A 27,905-nucleotide genomic window follows, 5' to 3' on the forward strand; every position below is an offset into this window, starting at 1 on the left:
TGTGATGATTACACCCTAAGATCAGCTAGATGCAGGCCAGAGTGTGATGATTACACCATAAGATCAGCTAGATGCAGGCCAGAGTGTGATGATTACACCATAAGATCAGCTAGATGCAGGCCAGAGTGTGATGATTACACCCTAAGATCAGCTAGATGCAGGCCAGAGTGTGATGATTACACCCTAAGATCAGCTAGATGCAGGCCAGAGTGTGATGATTACACCCTAAGATCAGCTAGATGCAGGCCAGAGTGTGATGATTACACCCTAAGATCAGCTAGATGCAGGCCAGAGTGTGATGATTACACCCTAAGATCAGCTAGATGCAGGCCAGAGTGTGATGATTACACCCTAAGATCAGCTAGATGCAGGCCAGAGTGTGATGATTACACCCTAAGATCAGCTAGATGCAGGCCAGAGTGTGATGATTACACCCTAAGATCAGCTAGATGCAGGCCAGAGTGTGATGATTACACCCTAAGATCAGCTAGATGCAGGCCAGAGTGTGATGATTACACCCTAAGATCAGCTAGATGCAGGCCAGAGTGTGATGATTACACCCTAAGATCAGCTAGATGCAGGCCAGAGTGTGATGATTACACCCTAAGATCAGCTAGATGCAGGCCAGAGTGTGATGATTACACCATAAGATCAGCTAGATGCAGGCCAGAGTGTGATGATTACACCCTAAGATCAGCTAGATGCAGGCCAGAGTGTGATGATTACACCATAAGATCAGCTAGATGCAGGCCAGAGTGTGATGATTACGCCCTAAGATCAGCTAGATGCAGGCCAGAGTGTGATGATTACACCATAAGATCAGCTAGATGCAGGCCAGAGTGTGATGATTACACCCTAAGATCAGCTAGATGCAGGCCAGAGTGTGATGATTACACCATAAGATCAGCTAGATGCAGGCCAGAGTGTGATGATTACACCCTAAGATCAGCTAGATGCAGGCCAGAGTGTGATGATTACACCCTAAGATCAGCTAGATGCAGGCCAGAGTGTGATGATTACACCCTAAGATCAGCTAGATGCAGGCCAGAGTGTGATGATTACGCCATAAGATCAGCTAGATGCAGGCCAGAGTGTGATGATTACACCCTAAGATCAGCTAGATGCAGGCCAGAGTGTGATGATTACACCCTAAGATCAGCTAGATGCAGGCCAGAGTGTGATGATTACACCCTAAGATCAGCTAGATGCAGGCCAGAGTGTGATGATTACACCCTAAGATCAGCTAGATGCAGGCCAGAGTGTGATGATTACACCATAAGATCAGCTAGATGCAGGCCAGAGTGTGATGATTACACCATAAGATCAGCTAGATGCAGGCCAGAGTGTGATGATTACACCCTAAGATCAGCTAGATGCAGGCCAGAGTGTGATGATTACGCCATAAGATCAGCTAGATGCAGGCCAGAGTGTGATGATTACGCCCTAAGATCAGCTAGATGCAGGCCAGAGTGTGATGATTACATCATAAGATCAGCTAGATGCAGGCCAGAGTGTGATGATTACGCCATAAGATCAGCTAGATGCAGGCCAGAGTGTGATGATTACACCATAAGATCAGCTAGATGCAGGCCAGAGTGTGATGATTACACCCTAAGATCAGCTAGATGCAGGCCAGAGTGTGATGATTACACCCTAAGATCAGCTAGATGCAGGCCAGAGTGTGATGATTACACCATAAGATCAGCTAGATGCAGGCCAGAGTGTGATGATTACACCATAAGATCAGCTAGATGCAGGCCAGAGTGTGATGATTACACCCTAAGATCAGCTAGATGCAGGCCAGAGTGTGATGATTACACCCTAAGATCAGCTAGATGCAGGCCAGAGTGTGATGATTACACCATAAGATCAGCTAGATGCAGGCCAGAGTGTGATGATTACACCCTAAGATCAGCTAGATGCAGGCCAGAGTGTGATGATTACACCCTAAGATCAGCTAGATGCAGGCCAGAGTGTGATGATTACACCCTAAGATCAGCTAGATGCAGGCCAGAGTGTGATGATTACACCCTAAGATCAGCTAGATGCAGGCCAGAGTGTGATGATTACACCATAAGATCAGCTAGATGCAGGCCAGAGTGTGATGATTACACCATAAGATCAGCTAGATGCAGGCCAGAGTGTGATGATTACACCCTAAGATCAGCTAGATGCAGGCCAGAGTGTGATGATTACACCCTAAGATCAGCTAGATGCAGGCCAGAGTGTGATGATTACACCCTAAGATCAGCTAGATGCAGGCCAGAGTGTGATGATTACACCCTAAGATCAGCTAGATGCAGGCCAGAGTGTGATGATTACACCCTAAGATCAGCTAGATGCAGGCCAGAGTGTGATGATTACACCATAAGATCAGCTAGATGCAGGCCAGAGTGTGATGATTACACCATAAGATCAGCTAGATGCAGGCCAGAGTGTGATGATTACACCATAAGATCAGCTAGATGCAGGCCAGAGTGTGATGATTACACCCTAAGATCAGCTAGATGCAGGCCAGAGTGTGATGATTACACCCTAAGATCAGCTAGATGCAGGCCAGAGTGTGATGGTTACACCCTAAGATCAGCTAGATGCAGGCCAGAGTGTGATGATTACACCCTAAGATCAGCTAGATGCAGGCCAGAGTGTGATGATTACACCCTAAGATCAGCTAGATGCAGGCCAGAGTGTGATGATTACACCCTAAGATCAGCTAGATGCAGGCCAGAGTGTGATGATTACACCCTAAGATCAGCTAGATGCAGGCCAGAGTGTGATGATTACACCATAAGATCAGCTAGATGCAGGCCAGAGTGTGATGATTACACCATAAGATCAGCTAGATGCAGGCCAGAGTGTGATGATTACACCCTAAGATCAGCTAGATGCAGGCCAGAGTGTGATGATTACACCCTAAGATCAGCTAGATGCAGGCCAGAGTGTGATGATTACACCCTAAGATCAGCTAGATGCAGGCCAGAGTGTGATGATTACACCCTAAGATCAGCTAGATGCAGGCCAGAGTGTGATGATTACACCCTAAGATCAGCTAGATGCAGGCCAGAGTGTGATGATTACACCCTAAGATCAGCTAGATGCAGGCCAGAGTGTGATGATTACACCCTAAGATCAGCTAGATGCAGGCCAGAGTGTGATGATTACACCCTAAGATCAGCTAGATGCAGGCCAGAGTGTGATGATTACACCCTAAGATCAGCTAGATGCAGGCCAGAGTGTGATGATTACACCATAAGATCAGCTAGATGCAGGCCAGAGTGTGATGATTACACCCTAAGATCAGCTAGATGCAGGCCAGAGTGTGATGATTACACCCTAAGATCAGCTAGATGCAGGCCAGAGTGTGATGATTACACCATAAGATCAGCTAGATGCAGGCCAGAGTGTGATGATTACACCCTAAGATCAGCTAGATGCAGGCCAGAGTGTGATGATTACACCCTAAGATCAGCTAGATGCAGGCCAGAGTGTGATGATTACACCCTAAGATCAGCTAGATGCAGGCCAGAGTGTGATGATTACACCCTAAGATCAGCTAGATGCAGGCCAGAGTGTGATGATTACACCATAAGATCAGCTAGATGCAGGCCAGAGTGTGATGATTACACCATAAGATCAGCTAGATGCAGGCCAGAGTGTGATGATTACACCCTAAGATCAGCTAGATGCAGGCCAGAGTGTGATGATTACACCCTAAGATCAGCTAGATGCAGGCCAGAGTGTGATGATTACACCCTAAGATCAGCTAGATGCAGGCCAGAGTGTGATGATTACACCCTAAGATCAGCTAGATGCAGGCCAGAGTGTGATGATTACACCCTAAGATCAGCTAGATGCAGGCCAGAGTGTGATGATTACACCCTAAGATCAGCTAGATGCAGGCCAGAGTGTGATGATTACACCATAAGATCAGCTAGATGCAGGCCAGAGTGTGATGATTACACCATAAGATCAGCTAGATGCAGGCCAGAGTGTGATGATTACACCATAAGATCAGCTAGATGCAGGCCAGAGTGTGATGATTACACCCTAAGATCAGCTAGATGCAGGCCAGAGTGTGATGATTACACCCTAAGATCAGCTAGATGCAGGCCAGAGTGTGATGGTTACACCCTAAGATCAGCTAGATGCAGGCCAGAGTGTGATGATTACACCCTAAGATCAGCTAGATGCAGGCCAGAGTGTGATGATTACACCCTAAGATCAGCTAGATGCAGGCCAGAGTGTGATGATTACACCCTAAGATCAGCTAGATGCAGGCCAGAGTGTGATGATTACACCCTAAGATCAGCTAGATGCAGGCCAGAGTGTGATGATTACACCATAAGATCAGCTAGATGCAGGCCAGAGTGTGATGATTACACCATAAGATCAGCTAGATGCAGGCCAGAGTGTGATGATTACACCCTAAGATCAGCTAGATGCAGGCCAGAGTGTGATGATTACACCCTAAGATCAGCTAGATGCAGGCCAGAGTGTGATGATTACACCCTAAGATCAGCTAGATGCAGGCCAGAGTGTGATGATTACACCCTAAGATCAGCTAGATGCAGGCCAGAGTGTGATGATTACACCCTAAGATCAGCTAGATGCAGGCCAGAGTGTGATGATTACACCCTAAGATCAGCTAGATGCAGGCCAGAGTGTGATGATTACACCCTAAGATCAGCTAGATGCAGGCCAGAGTGTGATGATTACACCCTAAGATCAGCTAGATGCAGGCCAGAGTGTGCAAAGCGGTATTGAATGTGTCACTGTCTGTCACCTTGATTACTCACATTTCTCCTGACCTACATTGTGAATGGAATATAAATGACAGTAACCTAAACCTATCACTGTTATATTGAACTGGGTGAATGGAATATGAATGACAGTAACCTAAACCTATCACTGTTATATTGAACTGGGTGAATATGAATGACAGTAACCTAAACCTATCACTGTTACATTGAACTGGGTGAATATGAATGACAGTAACCTAAACCTATCACTGTTACATTGAACTGGGTGAATATGAATGACAGTAGCCTAAACCTATCACTGTTACATTGAACTGGGTGAATATGAATGACAGTAAACTAAACCTATCACTGTTACATTGAACTGGGTGAATATGAATGACAGTAACCTAAACCTATCACTGTTACATTGAACTGGGTGAATATGAATGACAGTAACCTAAACCTATCACTGTTACATTGAACTGGGTGAATGTGTGTGTGTGTTTGTACAGCAAATTGTGTGGATTTTCCAGGGTAACATTTCTACTGTTGATTCAGGATTTAAATTCACCCTGTAAGAGTGAAATTAACAGTCACTGGTGTAAAATAACCAGACTTATTGTTCTAGACCAGGGGTGCCAAACTCATTTCGCATCGTGGGCCACATACGGCCTAGGGAGATGTCAAGTGGGCCGGACCATTAAAATTATACCATACTCTGCTATAAATAACCAAAATATCATGTCTTTCCTTTGTTTTGGTGTAAAGAAGCACAAGAACATTAGGAAAATATTGAAATTTAATGAACTATCCTTTTACAAAACATTTCATGAAACACCTCATATTTCCTTAGACAAATGTGCAATTTACTTTTATCATTCACAAATATGCATTGCAACTGATCCCACTGATTGTACAAAGGCACAAAACTTTAATTGGTACTGAAAAATATAGTAATGCACTTTAAGATTAAATGAGACTTTTAAAGAAAGGAATTTTTAAACCACTTACACATACGCATATAAAATCTAAATGTAATCCCTGCGTACACCTTACAAACTAAGGAGAGTGATTTTAAATGTGTAATGAAGAAAGTGTTCGCCTGTCCTGTAAATCTGTAAACTTCATACATGAAACATACATACACATACAATACATACTGAAAATTTATGGAGTTGTATGAACAGTAGAATTCCATCACACAACTTTTGTTTTGAAGCTGCTGACTAACATTAAAGTGCACATTTTTTAAATCACCACAGTAAGGATTCATCTTCACAGAGCTGTATTCTTTCAATGCAAACAGTATCTAAGGCAGCATTTTAAAGGTGTTAGTCTAGTCTGGACTTGTATTTGTTCCTGAAACTTGGCATCTTTTGGCCTGTACAAGTGCATCAACACCAGGTGTCATGTCCTGACTAGCTGTCACTTTCAGAATGTCATTTAAGTGCTTGTTTGTGAGCCTTGAACGCATTTTTGTTTTATTGATATTCATCACTGAGAAAATTTGTTCACAAAGGTAGGTTGTCCCAAACATGCACAAAATTTTAGCAGCCGGGCTGTTAATTTGGGGTACCCTGGTAGTAGATACTGATAAAATCTGTCCAGACCTACAGAGGCAAATTTGCCCTTCAAATCTGCATCACACTGCAAATCAATTATCTCTAGCTGAATTTCGACCGGCAGATCAGAAGCTTTAACTGTGAAAGGTGAGCGAAAAACTGAAAATTCTGTCTCAAGTTCACCAAATACCTGAAAACGTTTCTCAAACTCCCGCAGTAGTCCTGCAATTTTGTCTTTGTACCGTTTCATGTCCGCATCAGGTCTGGTCACACACACATCTCTCAGACAGGGGAAATGAGCAGGGTTGCCATTTGCCAGTTGCATCTCCCACAAAGTCAGCTTCAACTTAAATGCATGTATGTTGTCAGAAAACTGTGTGACAACTTTTTTGCGGCCTTGCAACATTTTGTTCAGATTGTTCAAGTGTTCAGTAATATCAACCAAGAATGCAAGGTCCCGTAGCCATTCCTGAGATTGTAATTCCAACACCGGTTTTCCTTTTTTCTCCATGAACTGTCCGATTTCCTCTCGTAGATCAAAGAAATGCCTCAGCACAGCGCCTCGGCTTAACCATCTCACTTCAGTGTGGTATGGCAGGCTGTGGGTAATGTTGCTGTCGCTGAGAAGTTTGTCAAACTGACGATGGTTCAGACCTCTGGACCGGATGAAATTTACAGTGCGAACAACCACCTCCATGACGTGGTCCATTTTCAGCGACTTGCAACACAATGCCTCCTGGTGCAAAATACAGTGAAATGTCCAGAAACGATCTCCTCCATTAAGGGCTTGTACTTTGTCTTTGAACTTTGTCGCGACACCTGCTTTCTTTCCGACCATGGATGGCGCGCCGTCTGTAGCCAGGCTGACAGAGCGGGACCAGTCCACTCCAACTCTGTCCAATGCAGCAACGACAGAGCCGAAAATGTCCTCGGCTGTTGTGGTGTCCATCATTGGCACCAACTCAAGAAACTCTTCAGTAACAGTCAATGTCTCATCAACTCCTCGAATAAATATGGCCAGTTGGGCCACGTCTGTGATGTCAGTGCTCTCGTCAATTGCCACGGAAAATGCAATAAATGACTTGACTCTCTGTTTCAATTGACTGTCTAAATCTGCCGATAGTTCCGAAATCCTCTCTGCTATAGTATTCCTCGTCAGGCTAATATTGGCAAAAGCTTGTCGCTTCTCGGGACATACAAGTTCAGCCGCCTTCATCATGCATCGTTTAACAAAGTCACCGTCGGAATACGGCTTCGATGCTAATGCTATTTCGCTAGCAATTAGGTAGCTGGCTTTTACCGCTGCTTCACTGACTTCTCGGCTCTGGATGAAAGTTGACTGCTGTTTCCTCAGACCCGCCAGCAATTCGTTAATCTTATCTCTTCTCAGTTGTCCTTGCAAGCCGTCATATTTTTCGCTGTGATGAGTCTCGTAGTGGCGTCGAATATTATATTCCTTCAATACCGAAACTTGTTGCAAACACACCAAGCACGAAGGTTTTCCGTGCATCTCTGTAAATAAATAGGACGTGGTCCATTTTTCTTTGAAAATTCTACACTCCTTATCTACTTTTCTCCGTTTGGATAACGACATTTTGGCTAATGAGGGTATAGCGGAGAGGTAGAGACCAAGGTATTAACAACGTCGTAACAAGCAGCAGATGGCGCATTGATACCGTCTGCTGTTTTCAGTCTGTCTCAGTGATGCGGCTTGTCTTCTACTCTGATGGAAAGAGTGCGCCCCTTAGCGGATAATCCATGAATTGCAGCGAATTAAAAATATTAATTCCATGTCTTTTATGCATTTTTTCCACTTTCAAATGATCCTGCGGGCCTGATCGAACCTCCTTGGGGGCCGGTTCCGGCCCGCGGGCCGTATGTTTGACACCCCTGTTCTAGACTGTGGAGAATAAACCAGTTCCATCAAAACCACCCCCATCATTATCATAATTCCCAGCATGCTCTACTGCAGGTTGACTTTTCTAATATCTATGTTTTTGCATGTACATTGATTAATTGATTGATTAATCTTATGCTACACAAACATAAATATCATTAGATTATTCTAAACTATTCCAATCAGTTAGATTTATTGCACCCGTAACCGAAATGGAAATGGAAATGGAACCCCTACCTGTCCCAGACCTGCTGCTTTCAACTCTTAATGATCGGCTATGAAAAGCCAACTGACATTTATTCCTGATTATTATTTGACCATGCTTGTCATTTATGAACATTTTGAAAATCTTGGCTCTCTCTAATTCTCTCCTTCTCTCTTTCTTTTTCTCTCTCGGAGGACCTGAGCCCTAGGACCATACGTCAGGACTACCGGGCATGATGACTCCTTGCTGTCCCCAGTCCACCTGGCCTTGCTGCTATTCCAGTTTCAACTGTTCTGCCTGCGGTTATGGAACCCCTACCTGTCCCAGACCTGCTGTTTTCAACTCTTAATGATCGGCTATGAAAAGCCAACTGACATTTATTCCTGATTATTATTTGACCATGCTTGTCACTTATGAACATTTTGAACATCTTGGCCATGTTCTGTTATAATCTCCACCAGCCAGAAGAGGACTGGCCACCCCTCAGAGCCTGGTTCCTCTCTAGGTTTCTTCCTAGGTTTTGGCCTTTCTAGGGAGTTTTTCCTAGCCACCGTGCTTCTACACCTGCATTGCTTGCTGTTTGGGGTTTTAGGCTGGGTTTCTGTACAGCACTTTGAGATATCAGCTGATGTACAAAGGGCTATATAAAATAAACTTGATTTGATTTGAATGGTTGTTCTGATGTAGAAGGTTTGGGTCGTGTTTCTGTTGTTGTTACTGAAGTCTCCTAATCCTGACAGTCATTCTGAATGCAGGTGAACAAATATCCCAACAGTTGGATATTCTAATTCTGGCTGGATTCTAACAGGACATTTACACATCTCTTTGCCAACCAGCATAATGTGACAAGTCTGATATGTTAGGGTAAGACTAGGCCATTGATAGAGTATAAATTTTCATTATATCATTTGCTAAAATACTCACTTGGTGAAAGCCGAAGGCCTAAAATTAAAGAATGCAGTCATGGGTGTTAACGCTACAATTTACTCAAAAAGAAAAGGCTGGTAAAATTATTTTCTAGCTTAATTTAAATAGCTACTGCCTTGTAACGAACATCAGAGAAGCCATGTTTGCAGAAGGGCATGGTTTATATAGCTAAATAGCTACTCTACATAGCTACTCTTGAATTGTTAGATATAACTGCACTTTTGGAGCTAGGAACGCAAGCATTTTGCTACACCCGCAATAACATCTGCTAAATATGTGTATGTGACCAATAACATTTGATTAGATTAGATTTTTACTGGTTCCAAAATTTGACTGTAGGATGTCAAATGATTCCCTTTTTATCTGTGTCTGGTGTTAGCTAGTTACTGGCTAGCTAGGTCTTCAGCCATCCGGTGTTAGCTATTTATTGGCTAGCTAGGTCTTCAGCCATCCGGTGTTAGCTAGTTACTGGTTAGCTAGGTCTTCAGCCGTCTGGTGTTAGCTAGTTACTGGCTAGCAAGTTCTTTGTCTGTCTGGTGTTAACTAGTTACTGGCTAGCCATGTTTTCAGTCGTCCGGTGTTAGCTATTTATTGGCTAGCTAGTTCTTTGTCTGTCTGGTGTTAGCTATTTATTGGCTAGCTAGTTCTTTGTCTGTCCGGTGTTAGCTATTTATTGGCTAGCTAGTTCTTTGTCTGTCCGGTGTTAGCTATTTATTGGCTAGCTAGTTCTTTGTCTGTCTGGTGTTAGCTATTTATTGGCTAGCTAGTTCTTTGTCTGTCCGGTGTTAGCTATTTATTGGCTAGCTAGTTCTTTGTCTGTCTGGTGTTAGCTAGTTACTGGCTAGCTATGTTTTCAGTCGTCCGGTGTTAGCTATTTATTGGCTAGCTAGTTCTTTGTCTGTCCGGTGTTAGCTATTTATTGGCTAGCTAGTTCTTTGTCTGTCCGGTGTTAGCTATTTATTGGCTAGCTAGTTCTTTGTCTGTCTGGTGTTAGCTAGTTAATGGCTAGCTATGTTTTCAGCCAACATGGAACAAAAGGTTGGGAATGGTCATTCAAAACTCAACACATGCCAAACAGGAGATGTATAAAACATTTTTGACATCATTGATGCAATTTAAATGTTGTTTGAGTTGCTTTGTGTTTCACCAAATTCCCTTGAGATGGTTTTACTGCAACACAGCTGACTCTGTATACAAGTTGCTTGACATAGGCGTTTTCAATGAGCTGTCAGACAAGGAGAGCTCATGAATATAAGCTCCCCGCCCACTCAGCCTGTCGTTTCAAACTTCCTGGTAGTCAGCCATGAGAGAAAAAGTGTCTAAAACAAGTATTATGGGTGATATTTTAGTCAAAAGGCTATTTTACAGGGGAATCAGAGTGACCGTTCGGTACCTATAGCACTTTAAAAATTATTATTTTTACACTAGTACAGTGGAACTCAAATGTTCACTGAAAATAGTGTACATTTGACGCTTTACGAGTTTGACAATTCGCCATCTAAACACGTCAGAAGGGGTAGTAGTTGGTATGAGGGTTGGTAGATGGTCTTCGACCAGGGTCAGCACCCGGTCGTGAACTGTGGTAGGCCAAGGTCCTGTGGTGCAGGGCTCAAATCAACTCAAATGTTATTGGTCACATACTGTACACGTGGTTAGCGGATGTTAATGCGAGAGTAGCGAAATGCTTGTGCTTCTAGTTCCGAGAGTGCAGTAATACATTTGAAGTCGGAAGGTTACATACACTTAGGTTGGAGTCATTAAATCTTGTTTTTCAACCACTCCACAAATTTCTTGTTAACAAACTATAGTTTTGGCATGTCAGTTAGGACATCTACTATGTACAAGTAATTTTTCCAACAATTGTTTACAGACAGATTATTTCACTTATAATCCACTGTATCACAATTCCAGTGGGTCAGAAGTTTACATACACTAAGTTGACTGTGCCTTTAAACAGCTTGGAAAATTCCAGAAAATGATGTCATGGCTTTAGAAGCTTCTGATTGACATAATTTGAGTCAATTGGAAGTGTGTACCTGTGGATGTATTTCAAGGCCTACCTTCAGACTCACTGCCTCTTTGCTCGACATCATGGGAAAATCTAAAGAAATCAGCCAAGACCTGATTGACCGGAAAAATGTATGTAATAAATGTATCACTAGCCACTTTAAACAATGCCCCTTCTTATAATGTTTACATACACTACATTACTCATCTCATATGTATATACTGTACTCTATGCCATCCACTGCATCTTGCCTATGCCGTTCTATACCATCACTCATTCATATATATTTTTTTATGTACATATTCTTATGTACACTTGTGTACTTATGTAAACTCTTATTCGTACACTTGTGTGTATAAGGTAATTGTTGAGGAATTGTTAGGTTAGATTACTCGTTGGTTCTTACTGCATTGTCGGAACTAGAAGCACAAGCATTTCGCTACACTCGCATTAACCTGATGAGGATAGAGGGCGCTATTTACACTTTGGGGGAAAAACGTGCCCAATTTAAACGGCCTCGTACTCTATTCTTGCTCATACAATATGCATATTATTATTATTATTGGATAGAAAACACTCTCTAGTTTCTAAAACCGTTTGAATTTTGTCTGTGAGTAAAACAGAACTCATTTGGCAGCACACTTTCTGACCAGGAAGTGGAAAGTCTGAAAATTATGCTCTGTTCAAGGGCCTGCCTATAAATGGGCATGATACGTATGAGTATACATGCACGTCATACACCTTCCCCTAGATGTCAAGAGGAAGTGAGAGAAAAAATGAAGTGTTTATCTTGGTCTGAGGTGGAATATATCCTCTTGGCACGACGAGTCATCCATTTCCTGTTTTCTGGAGAGCGCGCAGATGGACCTGGAATTGCCTTCTGAAAAGCCGTCGTTATAGGCGACTACTATCTCCGGCTTTGAATTTATTTGATACATGTTACAATATCATCATAAAGTATGTTTTTTCAATATAGTTTTATTAGATTTTTGAAATTTATTCGGGACGTTAGACGTGTTGCGTTGTGTGCCTTTGTTCAGAAAGGAGAGCTTCACGCCACTTGGCCAGTGTGCTTGCTAATTCAAGAGGGAAAAACGATGTTCTAAATCCAAACAACGACTGTTCTGGACAAAGGACCCCTTGTCCAACATTCTGATGGAAGATCACCAAAAGTAAGAAACATTTTATGATGCTATTTCATATATCTGTCGAACTGTATACTAGTAGTTTTGCGCCCAGGTTTTGGCCACTCTCTCGCTATAACATAAGCCTTATGTCGTAATGAAGATATTTTTAGAATTCTAATACTGCGATTGCATTAAGAACTAGTGGATCTATCATTTCCTATACAACATGTATTTTTTTGTAATGTTTATGAATAGCTATTTGGTCAGAATAGGTGAGAGTCTAATAGAAATATCCGCACATTCTGGGAAAAATAAGCTACGTTAGCATAATGGATAACCACTGATTTCAGCTTTAAATATGCAAATGTTCAAACAAAATATAAGTGTATGTATGACCTGATGTTATAGGACTGTCATCTGAGGAAGGTTTATGAAGGTTAGTGAAAATTAATATCTTTTGCTAGTTCATTCGCTAACGCTAACGTGCCTATTGCTATCGCTAACGTGCCTTGATGAATGAATGCGGTTGTGTGTTTGGCTATTGTAGTAAGCTAATATAATGCTATATTGTGTTTTCGCTGTAAAACACTTAAAAAATCAGAAATATTGGCTGGATTCACAAGATGCTTGTCTTTCATTTGCTGTACACGATGCATTTTTCAGAAATGTTTTATGATGAGTTTTAGGTATTCCACGTTGGTCTCTATAATTACTCTGGCTGCTTTGGTGCTATTTTTGACGGTAGCTGTGATGGTAGCTGCAATGTAAAACTGATTTATACCTCAAATATGCACATTTTTCGAACAAAACATAGATTTATTGTGTAACATGTTATAAGACTGTCATCTGATGAAGTTGTTTCTTGGTTAGTTTGGTTGGTTCTTGGTTAGTTAGGTTGGCTTTGTGCATGCTACCTGTGCTGTGAAAAATGTCTGTCCTTCTTTGTATTTGGTGGTGAGCTAACATAAATATACGTGCTGTTTTCGCTGTAAAACATTTAAAAAATGGGACATGTTGACTGGATTCACAAGATGTGTATCCTTCATTTGCTGTATTGGACTTGTTAGTGTGTGAAAGTTAAATATTTCAAAAAAATATTTTTTGAATTTCGCACTCTGCCTTTTCAGTGGAATGTGGGAGGAGTTCCGCTAGCGGAACGCCTGGGCTAGACAGGTTTTAACATCTGCTAACCATGTGTATGTGACAAATAACATTTGATTTGAAGACCTCAGAAAAGAAATTGTAGACTTCCACAAGTCTGGTTCATCCTTGTGAGCAATTTCCAAACGCCTGAAGGTACCACGTTCATCTGTACAAACAATAGTACGCAAGTATAAACACCATGGGACCACGCAGCCGTCATACCACTCAGGAAGGAGACGCGTTCTGTCTCCAAAAGATGAACGTAATTTGGTGCGAAAAATGTAAATCAATCCCAGAACAACAGCAAAGGACCCTGTTAAGATGCTGGAGGAAACAGGCACAAAAGCATCTATTTCCACAGTAAAACGAGTTCTATATCGACATAACCTGAAAGGCCGCTCAGCAAGGAAGAAGCCACTGCTCCAAATTCACCATAACAAAGCCAGACTACAGTTTAGTTTGCAACTGCACACGGGGACAAAGATCGTACTTTTTGGAGAAAAACAAAACAAAAATAGAACTGTTTGGCCATAATGACCATCGTTATGTTTGGAGTAAAAAGGGTGAGGCTTGCAAGCCGAAGAACACCATCCTAACTGTGAAGCACGGGGGTGGCAGCATCATGTTGTGGGGGTGCTTTGCTGCAAGAGGGACTGGTGCCCTTCACAAAAAAGATGGCATCATGAGGCAGGAAAATGATGTGGATATATTGAAGCAACATCTCAAGACATCAGTCAGGAAGTTAAAGCTTGGTCGCAAATGGGTCTTTCAAATGGACAATGACCCTAAGCACACTTCCAAAGTTGTGGCAAAATGGCTTAAAGACAACAAAGTCAAGGTATTGGAGTGGCCATCACAAAGCCCTGACCTCAATCCTATAGAAAATTTGTGGGCAGAACTGAAAAAGTGTGTGCGAGCAAGGAGGCCTACAAACCTGACTCCGTTACACCAGCTCTGTCAGGAGGAATGGGCCAAAATTCACCCAACTTATTGTGAGAAGCTTGTGGAAGGCTACCTGAAACGTTTGACCCAAGTTAAACAATTCAAAGGCAATGCTACCAAATAATAATTTAGTGTATGTAAACTTCTGACCCACTGGGAATGTGATGAAAGAAATAAAATCTGAAATAAATCATTCTCTCTACTATTATTCTGACATTTCACATTCTCAAAATAAAGTGGTGATCCTAACTGACCTAATACAGGGAATTTTTACTAGGATTAAATGTCAGGAATTGTGAATAACTGAGTTTAACCTGTTGGGGATGGGGGCGCTGTTTAGACTATTTATGCTAATTTGGCTAATTTTTGAAACGGCTTCCCACAAAATCCTTGATCGTACAATATGCATATTATTATTATTATTGGATAGAAAACAGTCTATAGTTTCTATAGGAGTTGAAATTTTGTCTCTAAGTGGAACAGAGCCCATTCTACAGCAATTTCCCTGACATGGATTCAGATTTCAGAAATGTTGGCCACTGTTCTGAAGTCAGTTAAAACGGCACTGATATTGCTGTGACTATACGGACACTTCTTACGTCTTCCCCTGGATGCCTTTACGTGATGACGATTCCAATGGGGTCGATTGCGCGTTCACAGGCCCTATAAATCAAAAAACCCTGTAGCTAGCAAGTCTTTCCTTGCTGCGTAACGCGCGTGGAGAACACCGACCCTCTCCTGTTCCAAGCGTTAGTTTAGCCTGTTATATTTCTCCGGTCATCTTTTCACTCGTTATAGGAGTTAAAAACATCATAAGGTAGTTAATTTAAAGCGTTTTATAGCAATTTATATCCGTTTAGTGCGATTTTGGGACATTTATTTCTTTAACGCTGTGAATAGGTGGGCACGCTTTCAATTCATCCCGAACGCAGTTGGCATTTTCACATGGCAAGAGGACAGCTTTCCACCAAAAGACGATTCCTCCCAAGAAAGGATCCTTTGCCCAAGATACTGATGGAAGAACAGCTCAAGGTATGACATTTTTATTATGATAAATCGTGTTTCTGTCGAAACATTTTAGTGGCTTAGGACGCCATGTTTTTTGACGTAGCTTCGCTTGGCGCAAACTGTATTGAAAAGTAAGGATAAATAAAAAAATGTAATAACGCAATTGTATTAAGAATTAAATTGTCTATCAATCCCTGTCCACCCTATATTTTTTAGTCACGTTTATGAGTATTTATGTATAAGAGTAGATCACTGTCTAAGTGGCGCAAGGACTTTTTCTTTACCAGCTTGTCTACATTTCACATTGTCTAACCATGATTTTGGTGGCTAAATATAAACATTTTCGATCAAACTGTATATGCATGTTGTAATGTGATGTTACAGGAGTGTCATCGGAAGAATTCTGAGAAGGTTAGTGAAAAAATTAATATCTTTTGGCGATGTTGACTTTTATCGCTCACTTTGGCTAGAATCAATGCTGGGCTGCTAATTGCTATGTGCTAAGCTAATATAACGATTTATTGTGTTTTCGCTGTAAGACACTTAGAAAATCTGAAATATTGTCTGTATTCACAGGATCTGTGTCTTTCGATTCGTGTATGCTGTGTATTTTTACGAAATGTTTGATGATTAGTAAGTAGGTAAACACGTTGCTCTAAGTAGTTTTTCTATTCCATTTGTGACGGTGGGTGCAATTGTAACCTATGCCAAATACCTGAAATATGCACTTTTTTCTAACAAAACCTATCCCATACCATAAATATGTTATCAGACTGTCATCTGATGAGTTTTTTTGTTGGTTAGGGGCTATAAATATCTTAGTTTAGTCGAATTGGTGATGGCTACTGGTGTTGGTGGACAAATAAAAGATGGTGGATTATGCTAATGTGTTTTTAGGTAATAGATGTACATCTTTACATATTGTGTCTTCCCTGTAAAACATTTTAAAAATCGGACAAGTTGACTGGATTCACAAGATCTGTGTCTTTCATTAGCTGTATTGGACTTTAATGTGTGAAAGTTAAATATTTAAAAAAAATATTTTTTTTGAATTTCGCGGCACTGGTTTTTCAGTGGGGGGGGGGGGGGGTGTGCCGCTAGCGCCACGCTGATCCTAGACAGGTTAATAGGTAGTTCATTTAAACCGTTTTATAGCAATTTATATCTATATATATATATATATATTATATTTATATATATATTTAGTGCGATTTTGAGGCATTTCTTTGTGATGCACTTTGAAGCGCTGGGCACGTTTCCAGTACCGGTCGAACGTTAGTGGCCATTTCGACGGGACAAGAGGACATCTTTCGACCAAAAGACGATTAGACCCAAGAAAGGATACATTGCCCAAGATTCTGATGGAAGAACAGCTCATAGTAAGAACTATTTATGATGATAAATCGCTGTTCTGTTGAAAAATGTTAAACGCATATATCGCCATTTTGTTTTGTGTAGCTTCGCTTTGGCGGACCCGGTATTGCACAATAAGGATAATTTTAGAAATGTAATTCAGCGATTGCATTAAGAACTAATTTGTCTTTCGATTCCTGTCAACCCTGTATTTTTTAGTCAAGTTTATGATTAGTTATCGATTAGGCTAGATCACTCTCAAAGATGGCGCCCGACATTTTCAGACCAGTTTTGCTACTATTCTCATTGTATAACCACGATTTTTGTGGCTAAATATGCACATTTTCGAACAAACTCTATATGTATGTTGTAATATGATGTTACAGGAGTGTCATCGGAAGAATTCTGAGAAGGTTAGTGAAAAAATTAATATATTTTGGCGATGATAACGATATCGCTCTCTTTGGCTTGAATCAATGCTCGGGTAACGTTTGCATATGTGGTATGCTAATATAACGATTTATTGTGTTTTCGCTGTAAAACACATAGAAAATCTGAAATATTGTCTGAATTCACAAGATCTGTGTCTTTCCATTGCTGTGAGCTGTGTATTTTTAAGAAATGTTTTATGATGAGTAAATTGGTAATACACGTTGCTCTCTGTAGTAATTCTAGTCGCTTTGGGGAGATTTGTGATGGTGGCTGCAATGGCAAACTATGATTTATACCTGAAATATGCACATTTTTCTAACAAAACCTATGCTATACAATAAATATGTTATCAGACTATCATCTGATGAAGTTTTTTCTTGGTTAGGGGCTTTTTATATCTTTATTTGGTCGAATTGGTGATAGCACCTGATGGAGTAAGAAACTGATGGAGTTAGAAAAGTGGTGTCTTTTGCTAACGTGGTTAGCTAATAGATTTACATATTTTGTCTTCCCTGTAAAACATTTTAAAAATCTGAAATGGTGGCTTTATTCACAAGATCTGTATCTTTCATTTGGTGTCTTGGACTTGTGATTTAATGATATTTAGATGCTACTATTTAATTGTGACGCTATGCTAGCGATGCTAATCAGTGGGGGGTGGGTGGGGGGTGCTCCCCAAGTGGGACGCAAGCGTCCCACAGTCCCAGAGAGGTTAACAGGGAGTACAGGAGAGGGCTGAGAACGCACCCTTGTGGGACCCCAGTGTTGAGGATCAGCGAAGTGGAGATGTTGTTTCCTACCCTCACCACCTGGGGGGCGGTCCGTCAGGAAGTCCACAACCAGTTGCACAGCGGGGCAGGATTCAGACCCAGAGCCTCCAGCTTGATGATGAGCTTGGAGGGAACTATGGTGTTGAATGCTGAGCTGTAGTCAATAAACAGCATTCTTACATAGGTATTCCTCTTGTCCAGATGGGATAGGGCAGTGTGCAGTGGGATGGCGATTGCATCGTCTGTGGACCTGTTGGGGTGGTATGCAAACTGAAGTGGGTCTAAGGTGTCAGGTCAGGTTGAGGTGATTGTTTCTCAAAGCACTTCATGATGACTACGGGGCGGTAGTCATTTAGTTCAGTTATCTTTGCCTTCTTGGGTACAGGAACAATGGTGGCCATCTTGAAGCATGTGGGGACAACAGATTGGGATCAGGAGCGATTGAATATTTCTGTAAACACACCAGCCAGCTGGTCTGCGCCATGCTCTGAGGACTCGGCTTGGGATGCCGCCTGGGCCAGCAGCCCTGCGAGGGTTAACACGTTTAAATGTTTTACTCACGTCGGCCACGGAGATGGCGGGGGGGTGGGGGCACAGTCCTTGTTAGCGGGCCGCGACGGTGGCACTGTATTATCCTCAAAGCGGGCAAAGAAGGTGTTTCGTTTTTCTGGAAGCGTGACGTCGGTGTCCGTGACGTGGCTGGTTTTATTTTTGTAGTCTGTGTTTTCCTGTAGACACTGCCTCATACGTCTCGTGTCTGAGCCGTTGAATTGCCACCTGGGGGCGGCCCGTCAGCAAGTCCAGGCTCCAGTTGCAGAGGGAGGTGTTTAGTCCCAGGGTCCTTAGCATTAGTGATGAGCGTTGTGGACGCTATGGTGTTGAACTCTGAGCTGTAGTCAATGAACAGCATTCTCACATAGGTGTTCCTTTTGTCCAGGTGGGAAAGGGCAGTGTGGAGTGCACTAGAGATTGCATCATCTGTGGATCTGTTGGGGCGGTATGCAAATTGGAGTGGGTCTAGGGTGTCCGGGAGGATGCTGTTGATATGAGCCTTGACCAGCCTTTCAAAGAACTTCATGGCTACCGATGTGACTGCTACGGGGAAGTAATCCATTTAGGCAGGTTACCTTCTTTTCCTTGGCCACAGGTCGACGGCCGAGTCACCACTAGTCGTGTCTAAGTGGGAGACACTGCGTAGGAGACACTGCGTAGGAGACACTGCGTAGGAGACACTGCGTAGGAGACACTGCGTAGGAGACACTGCGTACGAGCCAACTGCGTAGGAGACACTGCGTACGAGCCAACTGCGTAGGAGACACTGCGTACGAGCCAACTGCGTAGGAGACACTGCGTAGGAGCCAACTGCTAGAGAGAAGATGGCCATGTGCAGGAGGTTCAGTCCCGTCCCGGGACACAAAGCACGTGTGGGGAAGACCGTGTAACGGCTGCCTGGTGGAACAGAATCTGTTCTGTGTTGACGTGGGCGAGAACCATGTGGGGATTGCCACACGATCACCGTACTGTGGAACCTGGAAGCGCTGTCTCGTCTCGGCGTGGAAAGACACGTGTGGGGATTGCCACACGATAACCGTACTGTGGAACCTGGAAGCTCTGTCTCGTCTCGGCGTAGCAAGACACGTGTGGGGATTGCCACACGATGACCGTACTGTGGAACCTGGAAGCTCTGTCTCGTCTCGGCGTAACAAGACACGGAATGCCATGTGATAGGGAAGGCCATAATGACTTTTTTATTTCTTTTATTTTTTTTTATTTCACCTTTATTTAACCAGGTAGGCTAGTTGAGAACAAGTTCTCATTTGCAACTGCGACCTGGCCAAGATAAAGCATAGCAGTGTGAACAGACAACAACACAGAGTTACACATGGAGTAAACAATAAACAAGTCAATAACATGGTAGGAAAAAGAGAATCTATATACAATGTGTGCAAAAGGCATGAGGTAGGCAATAAATCGAATAATTACAATTTAGCAGACTAAGCGATAACAGGTTTTTAGAAATGTTTGCAAATGTATTAGAAATACCTTATTTACATTAGTATTCAGACCCTTTGCTATGAGACTCGACATTGAGTTCAGGTGCATCCTGTTTCCATTGATCATCCTTGAGTTGTTTCCACAACTTGATTGGAGTCCATCTGTGCTAAATTCAATTGATTGGACATGATTTGGAAGGGCACACACCTGTCTATATAAAGGTCACGCAGTTGACTGTGCATGTCAGAGCAAAAACAAAGCCATGAGGTCAAAGAAACTGTCTGTAAAAGCTCTGAGACAGGATTGTGTCGAAGCACAGATCTTGGGAAGGTTCCCAAAAATATTCTGCAGCATTGAAGGTCCCCAAGAACACAGTGGCCTCCATCATTCTTAAATGGAAGATGTTTGGAACCACCAAGACTCTTCCTTGAGCTGGCCGCCCGGCCAAACTGAGCAATCGGGGGAGAAGGGACTTGGTCAGGGAGGTGACCAAGAACCCAATGGTCACTCTGACAGAGCTACAGAGATGGGAGAACCTTCCAGAAGGACAACCATCTCTGCAGCACTCCACCAATCAGGCCGCTCCCCATCTAACCTGACAGAGCTTGAGAGGATCTGCAGAGAAGAACGGGAGAAACTCCTCAAATACAGGTGTGCCAAGCTTGTAGCGTCATACCCAAGAAGACTCGAGGCTGTAATCGTTGCCAAAGATGCTTCAACGAAGTACTAAGTAACTTAAGTATGTCATATTGATTTTTTTGTTATTAATACATTTGCAAACATTTCCTGTTTTTGCTTTGTCATTATGGGGTATTGTGTGAAGATTTATGAGGAAAATAAACGATTTAATACATTTTAGTCCAAGGCTGTAACGTAACAATATGTGTAAAAAGTCAAGGGGTCTGAATACTTCCCGAATACCACTGTATCTGGTATTGAATTGGTGAAAAGTGTTCAAAGCCTCTATTTCGTTCTTTCTTTCTTTTTTTTCTTTCTTTCTCTCCGCTTTCCTCCCCTCCTCACCTCACTGTCCATTCCTAATCTGTCTCTAACAGAAAAGGGAGGGATGAGGAGAATAAACAGAAGGAGAATAAAAAGGAGAAGGCGGGAAGTCAAAGTGTACTGCTCTCTATTTCTAAGCATTATTACATCTGACAAGTGTTATCAGCGGGTAGAACGGAGGAGATGAGAGGGTCTGTTATCACCCCTTTACACCCCCATCAACCTCCCCCTTTCTTCCTCCACAGCACTCTGTTTGGTGTGTGTGTGTGTGTGTGTGTGTGTGTGTGTGTGTGTGTGTGTGTGTGTGTGTGTGTGTGTGTGTGTGTGTGTGTGTGTGTGTGTGTGTGTGTGTGTGTGTGTGTTTTAGACCTTCTTAGCTGCTGAGAAGACTACCACATGTGACAGATATAAGACAGTGTATTAAACCCGAATATAGCCAGACCATATGTCAAACAGCTTAGCTTCCTGCAGGTGGGCCATACACAGCTAAACAGGTCACTGTACACTTCAGGGGAGAAGGAATAATCTGAAGAGTGGTAAGTGGATATACAGGAAGTGGGGGAACATGTTCGTATGCCAGGAATGTGTATTAGAGTTATGAGCTGCTGGGTGGAACCACTGTCATGGAACCACTCTGTCTCTAACTGGGGCAGTAGTCATGGAGTCACTCACTCTCTCTCTCTCTCTCTGGGGCAGTTGTCATGGAATCACTCACTCTCTCTCTCTGGGGCAGTTGTCATGGAACCTCTCTCTCTCTCTCTCTCTCTGGGGTAGTTGTCATGGAACCACTCTCTCTCTCTCTGGGGTAGTTGTCATGGAACCACTCTCACTCTCTCTCTGGGGTAGTTGTCATGGAACCACTCTGTCTCTCTCTCTGGGGTAGTTGTCATGGAACCACTCTGTCTCTCTCTCTGGGGTAGTTGTCATGGAACCACTCTCACTCTCTCTCTCTCTCTGGGGTAGTTGTCATGGAACCACTCTGTCTCTCTCTCTGGGGTAGTTGTCATGGAACCACTCTCACTCTCACTCTCTCTCTCTCTCTCTCTGGGGTAGTTGTCATGGAACCACTCTCACTCTCACTCTCTCTCTCTCTCTCTCTGGGGTAGTTGTCAAGGAACCACTCTCACTCTCACTCTCACTCTCACTCTCTCTCTCTCTGGGGTAGTTGTCATGGAACCACTCTGTCTCTCTCTCTGGGGTAGTTGTCATGGAACCACTCTGTCTCTCTCTCTGGGGTAGTTGTCATGGAACCACTCTGTCTCTCTCTCTGGGGTAGTTGTCATGGAACCACTCTCTCTCTCTCTCTGGGGAATTTGTCATGGAACCACTCTCACTCTCTCTCTGGGGTAGTTGTCATGGAACCACTCTCACTCTCTCTGTCTCTGGGGTAGTTGTCATGGAACCACTCTGTCTCTCTCTCTGGGGTAGTTGTCATGGAACCACTCTCTCTCTCTCTCTGGGGAATTTGTCATGGAACCACTCTCACTCTCTCTCTCTGGGGTAGTTGTCATGGAACCACTCTCACTCTCTCTCTCTGGGGTAGTTGTCATGGAACCACTCTGTCTCTCTCTCTGGGGTAGTTGTCATGGAACCACTCTCTCTCTCTCTCTGGGGTAGTTGTCATGGAACCACTCTCACTCTCTCTCTCTCTGGGGTAGTTGTCATGGAACCACTCTGTCTCTCTCTCTGGGGTAGTTGTCATGGAACCACTCTCTCTCTCTCTCTGGGGTAGTTGTCATGGAACCACTCTCTCTCTCTCTCTCTCTGGGGTAGTTGTCATGGAACCACTCTCACTCTCTCTCTCTCTGGGGTAGTTGTCATGGAACCACTCTCTCTCTCTCTCTGGGGTAGTTGTCATGGAACCACTCTCTCTCTCTCTCTCTCTGGGGTAGTTGTCATGGAACCACTCTCACTCTCTCTCTCTCTGGGGTAGTTGTCATGGAACCACTCTCTCTCTCTCTCTGGGGTAGTTGTCATGGAACCACTCTCACTCTCTCTCTCTCTGGGGTAGTTGTCATGGAACCACTCTCACTCTCTCTCTGGGGTAGTTGTCATGGAACCACTCTCACTCTCTCTCTCTCTGGGGTAGTTGTCATGGAACCACTCTCTCTCTCTCTCTGGGGTAGTTGTCATGGAACCACTCTCACTCTCTCTCTCTCTGGGGTAGTTGTCATGGAACCACTCTGTCTCTCTCTCTGGGGTAGTTGTCATGGAACCACTCTCTCTCTCTCTCTCTCTGGGGTAGTTGTCATGGAACCACTCTCTCTCTCTCTGGGGTAGTTGTCATGGAACCACTCTGTCTCTCTCTCTGGGGTAGTTGTCATGGAACCACTCTCTCTCTCTCTCTCTCTGGGGTAGTTGTCATGGAACCACTCTCTCTCTCTCTGGGGTAGTTGTCATGGAACCACTCTCACTCTCTCTCTGGGGTAGTTGTCATGGAACCACTCTGTCTCTCTCTCTGGGGTAGTTGTCATGGAACCACTCTGTCTCTCTCTCTGGGGTAGTTGTCATGGAACCACTCTCACTCTCTCTCTCTGGGGTAGTTGTCATGGAACCACTCTGTCTCTCTCTCTGGGGTAGTTGTCATGGAACCACTCTCTCTCTCTCTCTCTCTGGGGTAGTTGTCATGGAACCACTCTCTCTCTCTCTCTCTCTCTGGGGTAGTTGTCATGGAACCACTCTCTCTCTCTGGGGTAGCTGTCATGGAACCACTCTCTCTCTCTGGGGTAGTTGTCATGGAACCACTCTCACTCTCTCTCTCTCTGGGGTAGTTGTCATGGAACCACTCTCACTCTCTCTCTCTCTGGGGTAGTTGTCATGGAACCACTCTCACTCTCTCTCTCTCTGGGGTAGTTGTCATGGAACCACTCTCACTCTCTCTCTCTCTGGGGTAGTTGTCATGGAACCACTCTCTCTCTCTGGGGTAGTTGTCATGGAACCACTCTCACTCTCTCTGTCTCTGGGGTAGTTGTCATGGAACCACTCTCTCTCTCTCTCTCTCTGGGGTAGTTGTCATGGAACCACTCTCACTCTCTCTCTCTGGGGTAGTTGTCATGGAACCACTCTCTCTCTCTCTCTCTCTCTGGGGTAGTTGTCATGGAACCACTCTCACTCTCTCTCTCTCTGGGGTAGTTGTCATGGAACCACTCTCTCTCTCTCTCTCTCTGGGGTAGTTGTCATGGAACCACTCTGTCTCTCTCTCTGGGGTAGTTGTCATGGAACCACTCTGTCTCTGTCTCTCTGGGGTAGTTGTCATGGAACCACTCTGTCTCTCTCTCTGGGGTAGTTGTCATGGAACCACTCTGTCTCTGTCTCTCTGGGGCAGTTGTCATGGAACCACTCTGTCTCTCTGGGGTAGTTGTCATGGAACCACTCTGTCTCTGTCTCTCTGGGGCAGTTGTCATGGAACCACTGTCTCTGTCTCTGGGGTAGTTGTCATGGAACCACTCTGTCTCTCTCTCTGGGGTAGTTGTCATGGAACCACTCTGTCTCTGTCTCTCTGGGGCAGTTGTCATGGAACCACTCTGTCTCTCTGGGGTAGTTGTCATGGAACCACTCTGTCTCTGTCTCTCTGGGGCAGTTGTCATGGAACCACTCTGTCTCTGTCTCTGGGGTAGTTGTCATGGAACCACTCTGTCTCTGTCTCTTGCCTTGTCTGAGCCAGGACAAACTATAGGGTAGAAGCCTTGGCCCCAATCAATCTCCTTAATGCTGGGTGTCAAGCATAGAGGCATCATCAGTCTCAGGCTTTAAGGTTACAGATTTAGCATTGTTGAATTACAAAACAACAACAACAACAACAACATAGATTAAAGCTTAAACCCGGGAAGACAGAAGAAAACAAAACCTCAATCTCTGTTTATGTTTTGTCTGTAAAGAACGAGTTTCTCTTACCGTAGACATACAGTAGGTACTCAGCGCTGCTGGTGCCCAGGTGGTTGGAGGCTTCACAGCGGTACGTTCCGTTATCTGTTTTGTTCAGGGTGGTGAAGGTGAGCTCTCTTCCCTCTACGATCATACGCTCCACATCTGGCAGTTCTCCTCCATCCTTAGTCCACATCACAGGGTCTGGCCTGGCAGGGGGGGGGGGGGGGGGTCAGGACAGACACACCTCAGACTTTGCCTTGTAGGGTTCATACGTTCTTAACGGATATGTGTGTGTGTGTAGTGTGTAGTGTGTGTAGTGTGTGTGTGTGTGTGTGTGTAGTGTGTGCGTGTGTGTGTGTTGACTTACGATGGGTTTCCTTTGGAGACACACTCCAGCTTCAGGTACTGACCCTCCTGAGGGAACGTCAACGAATTGGTGATCGCCACACGAGGAGCATCTAGAGAGAGAGAGGGAGGTTAAGATCATAGGTGTGTGTGTTTGTGTGTGTGTGTATATATGTGTGTATATGTGAGATACTCACAGTGCACCTCCAGTACTTCAGTAGCCTGCTGTGGTGTCTGTAACAAGGCTACGTGGTCTACTTTACAGGTGTACGCTGCCCCATCATCGTCCCTGTCTACTAGCAGCTGTAGAGAATTGGTCACTGTGAACGTCTTCCCGCTGGCATTCACCTCCTTGGCACCTGGCGGGTCAAAACATCAACATGGTCACAGGTTTGAATCCTGGGCCCCCTGCTCAGGAAACCAACACATGTGACTATTAGAGGAGAGTTACTCTCTCTTGGGGTCAAAGGGTGACACTGGTTTTTAAGTCGCAGGCAGAGCTACCTCATCATCACGATTAGCGTCGAGTCCGTCACAAACAATCATAATTCGGTGATGCCATTTGATTTCTCCGTAAAGCATTGCGGTACGATCTCAAAGTAGACATTCACGGACGGATTCTTATTCAGTTTTCATGCTTTAGGCAGATCGCTCAGGATAGATTATTTTAACACTTACCTTAACCCTAACCCTCACCTTAACCCTCACCTTAACCCTTACCTTAACCCTTACCTTAACCCTAACCCTTAACCCCTACCCTTACCTTAACCCTTACCTTAACCCTTACCTTAACCCTAACCCTTACCTTAACCCTTACCTTAACCCTAACCCTTACCTTAACCCTTACCCTTACCTTAACCCTTACCTTAACCCTAACCCTTACCTTAACCCTTACCCTTACCTTAACCCTTACCTTAACCCTTACCTTACCTTAACCCTTACCTTTACTTTAACCCTTACCTTAACCCTTACCTTAACCCTTACCTTAACCCATACCTTTACCCTTACCTTAACCCTTACCTTAACCCTTACCTTAACCCTTAACTTAACCCTAACCCTTACCTTAACCCTTACCTTAACCCTAACCCTTACCTTAACCCTTACCCTTACCTTAACCCTTACCTTAACCCTAACCCTAACCTTAACCCTTACCCTAACCCTAACCCTTACCTTAACCCTAACCCTAACCCTAACCCTAACCCTAACCCTTACCCTACCCTAACCCTTACCCTAACCCTAACCTTAACCCATAACCTTTACTTTAACCCTTACCTTAACCCTAACCTTTACCCTCACCTTTACCCTTACCTTAACCCTTACCTTAACCCTAACCTTTACCCTTACCTTTACCCTTACCTTAACCCTTACCTTAACCCTAACCTTTACCCTTACCTTTACCTTAACCCTCACCTTAACCCTCACCTTAACCCTCACCTTAACCCTTACCTTAACCCTTACCTTAACCCTTACCCTAACCCTAACCTTTACCTTAACCCTCACCTTAACCCTCACCTTAACCCTCACCTTAACCCTTACCTTAACCCTTACCTTAACCCTTACCATAACCCTTACATTAACCCTTACCTTAACCCTCATCTTAACCCTTACCTTTAACCTTTACTTTAACCCTTACCTTAACCCACACATTAACCCTTACCTTAACCCTCACCTTAACCCTTACCTTAACCCATACATTAACCCTTACCTTAACCCTCACCTTAACCCTTACCTTTAACCTTTACTTTAACCCTTACCTTAACCCTTACTTTAACCTTTACCTTAACCCTTACCTTAACCCTTACCTTTAACACTTACCTTAACCTTTACCCATACCCCTACCCTAACCCTTACCTTTAACCTTAACCCTAACCCTTACCTTAACCCTTACCTTAACCTTAACCCCTACCTTAACCCTTACCTTTACCCTTACCTTAACCCTAACCTTAACCCTAACCCCTACCTTAACCCTTACCTTTAACCCTTACCTTAAGCCTTACCTTAACCCTCACCTTAACCCATACATTAACCCTTACCTTTAACCTTAACCCTAACCCTTACCTTAACCCTTACCTTAACCCTTACCGTAACCCTTACCGTAACCCATTCAGAACGAATGCCTAAACGTAAAGTTGAACCTTTAACATTGAAAATTTGACGTTTGAAGCAACTTTGACATTTGACGTTTAGAGAAAAGTGCAAAAACATCCAATTCTGAAGTGAGACTGTGAGAGATTGTTGTCAGACAACCACAGACTGAAACTGGCCCAAAGCGCTCAGACACAGAAAAACACAACTCCCTGTCCTCTCCGTGGTGAAACTCTGAAAACATTCAACTGACAGCTCCCCAAACACACAACACAATGCGATGGGATGTGTGTGTATGTGTGTGAATCAGGGAAGTGTGTGTGTATATGTGTGTGTATGTGTGTGAATCAGGGAAGTGTGTGTGTATATGTGTGTGTATGTGTGAATCAGGGAAATGTGTGTAATATTGATTTTCTTTCTGTTGTTCCTAAACAGACTATGGTTGAACAGACACTTCCAAAAGTTGTCTTAAAGTCGGACAGAGAATTTGCTATTTTG

The 27,905-nt window shown here is 43.6% G+C and overlaps 1 protein-coding gene across 3 annotated transcripts in view; it reads right to left on the bottom strand.

Moving 5' to 3' along the window:
- The window catches only part of cadm2a (cell adhesion molecule 2a), a 306,839-nt gene that overhangs the window by 73,209 nt on the left and 205,725 nt on the right, over nucleotides 1–27,905 (bottom strand). For all 3 annotated transcript variants that reach the window (XM_055936815.1, XM_055936818.1, XM_055936816.1), the window contains 3 exons: nucleotides 25,520–25,681; nucleotides 25,345–25,435; nucleotides 25,005–25,183 (listed from right to left, as the gene is read on the bottom strand). In XM_055936815.1, the coding sequence (XP_055792790.1) occupies nucleotides 25,005–25,183; nucleotides 25,345–25,435; nucleotides 25,520–25,681 (432 nt within the window). The remainder of the gene's footprint in view (nucleotides 1–25,004; nucleotides 25,184–25,344; nucleotides 25,436–25,519; nucleotides 25,682–27,905) is intronic.

Source organism: Salvelinus fontinalis, chromosome 10, assembly GCF_029448725.1.
Source record: "Salvelinus fontinalis isolate EN_2023a chromosome 10, ASM2944872v1, whole genome shotgun sequence".
Taxonomy (NCBI): domain Eukaryota; kingdom Metazoa; phylum Chordata; class Actinopteri; order Salmoniformes; family Salmonidae; genus Salvelinus; species Salvelinus fontinalis.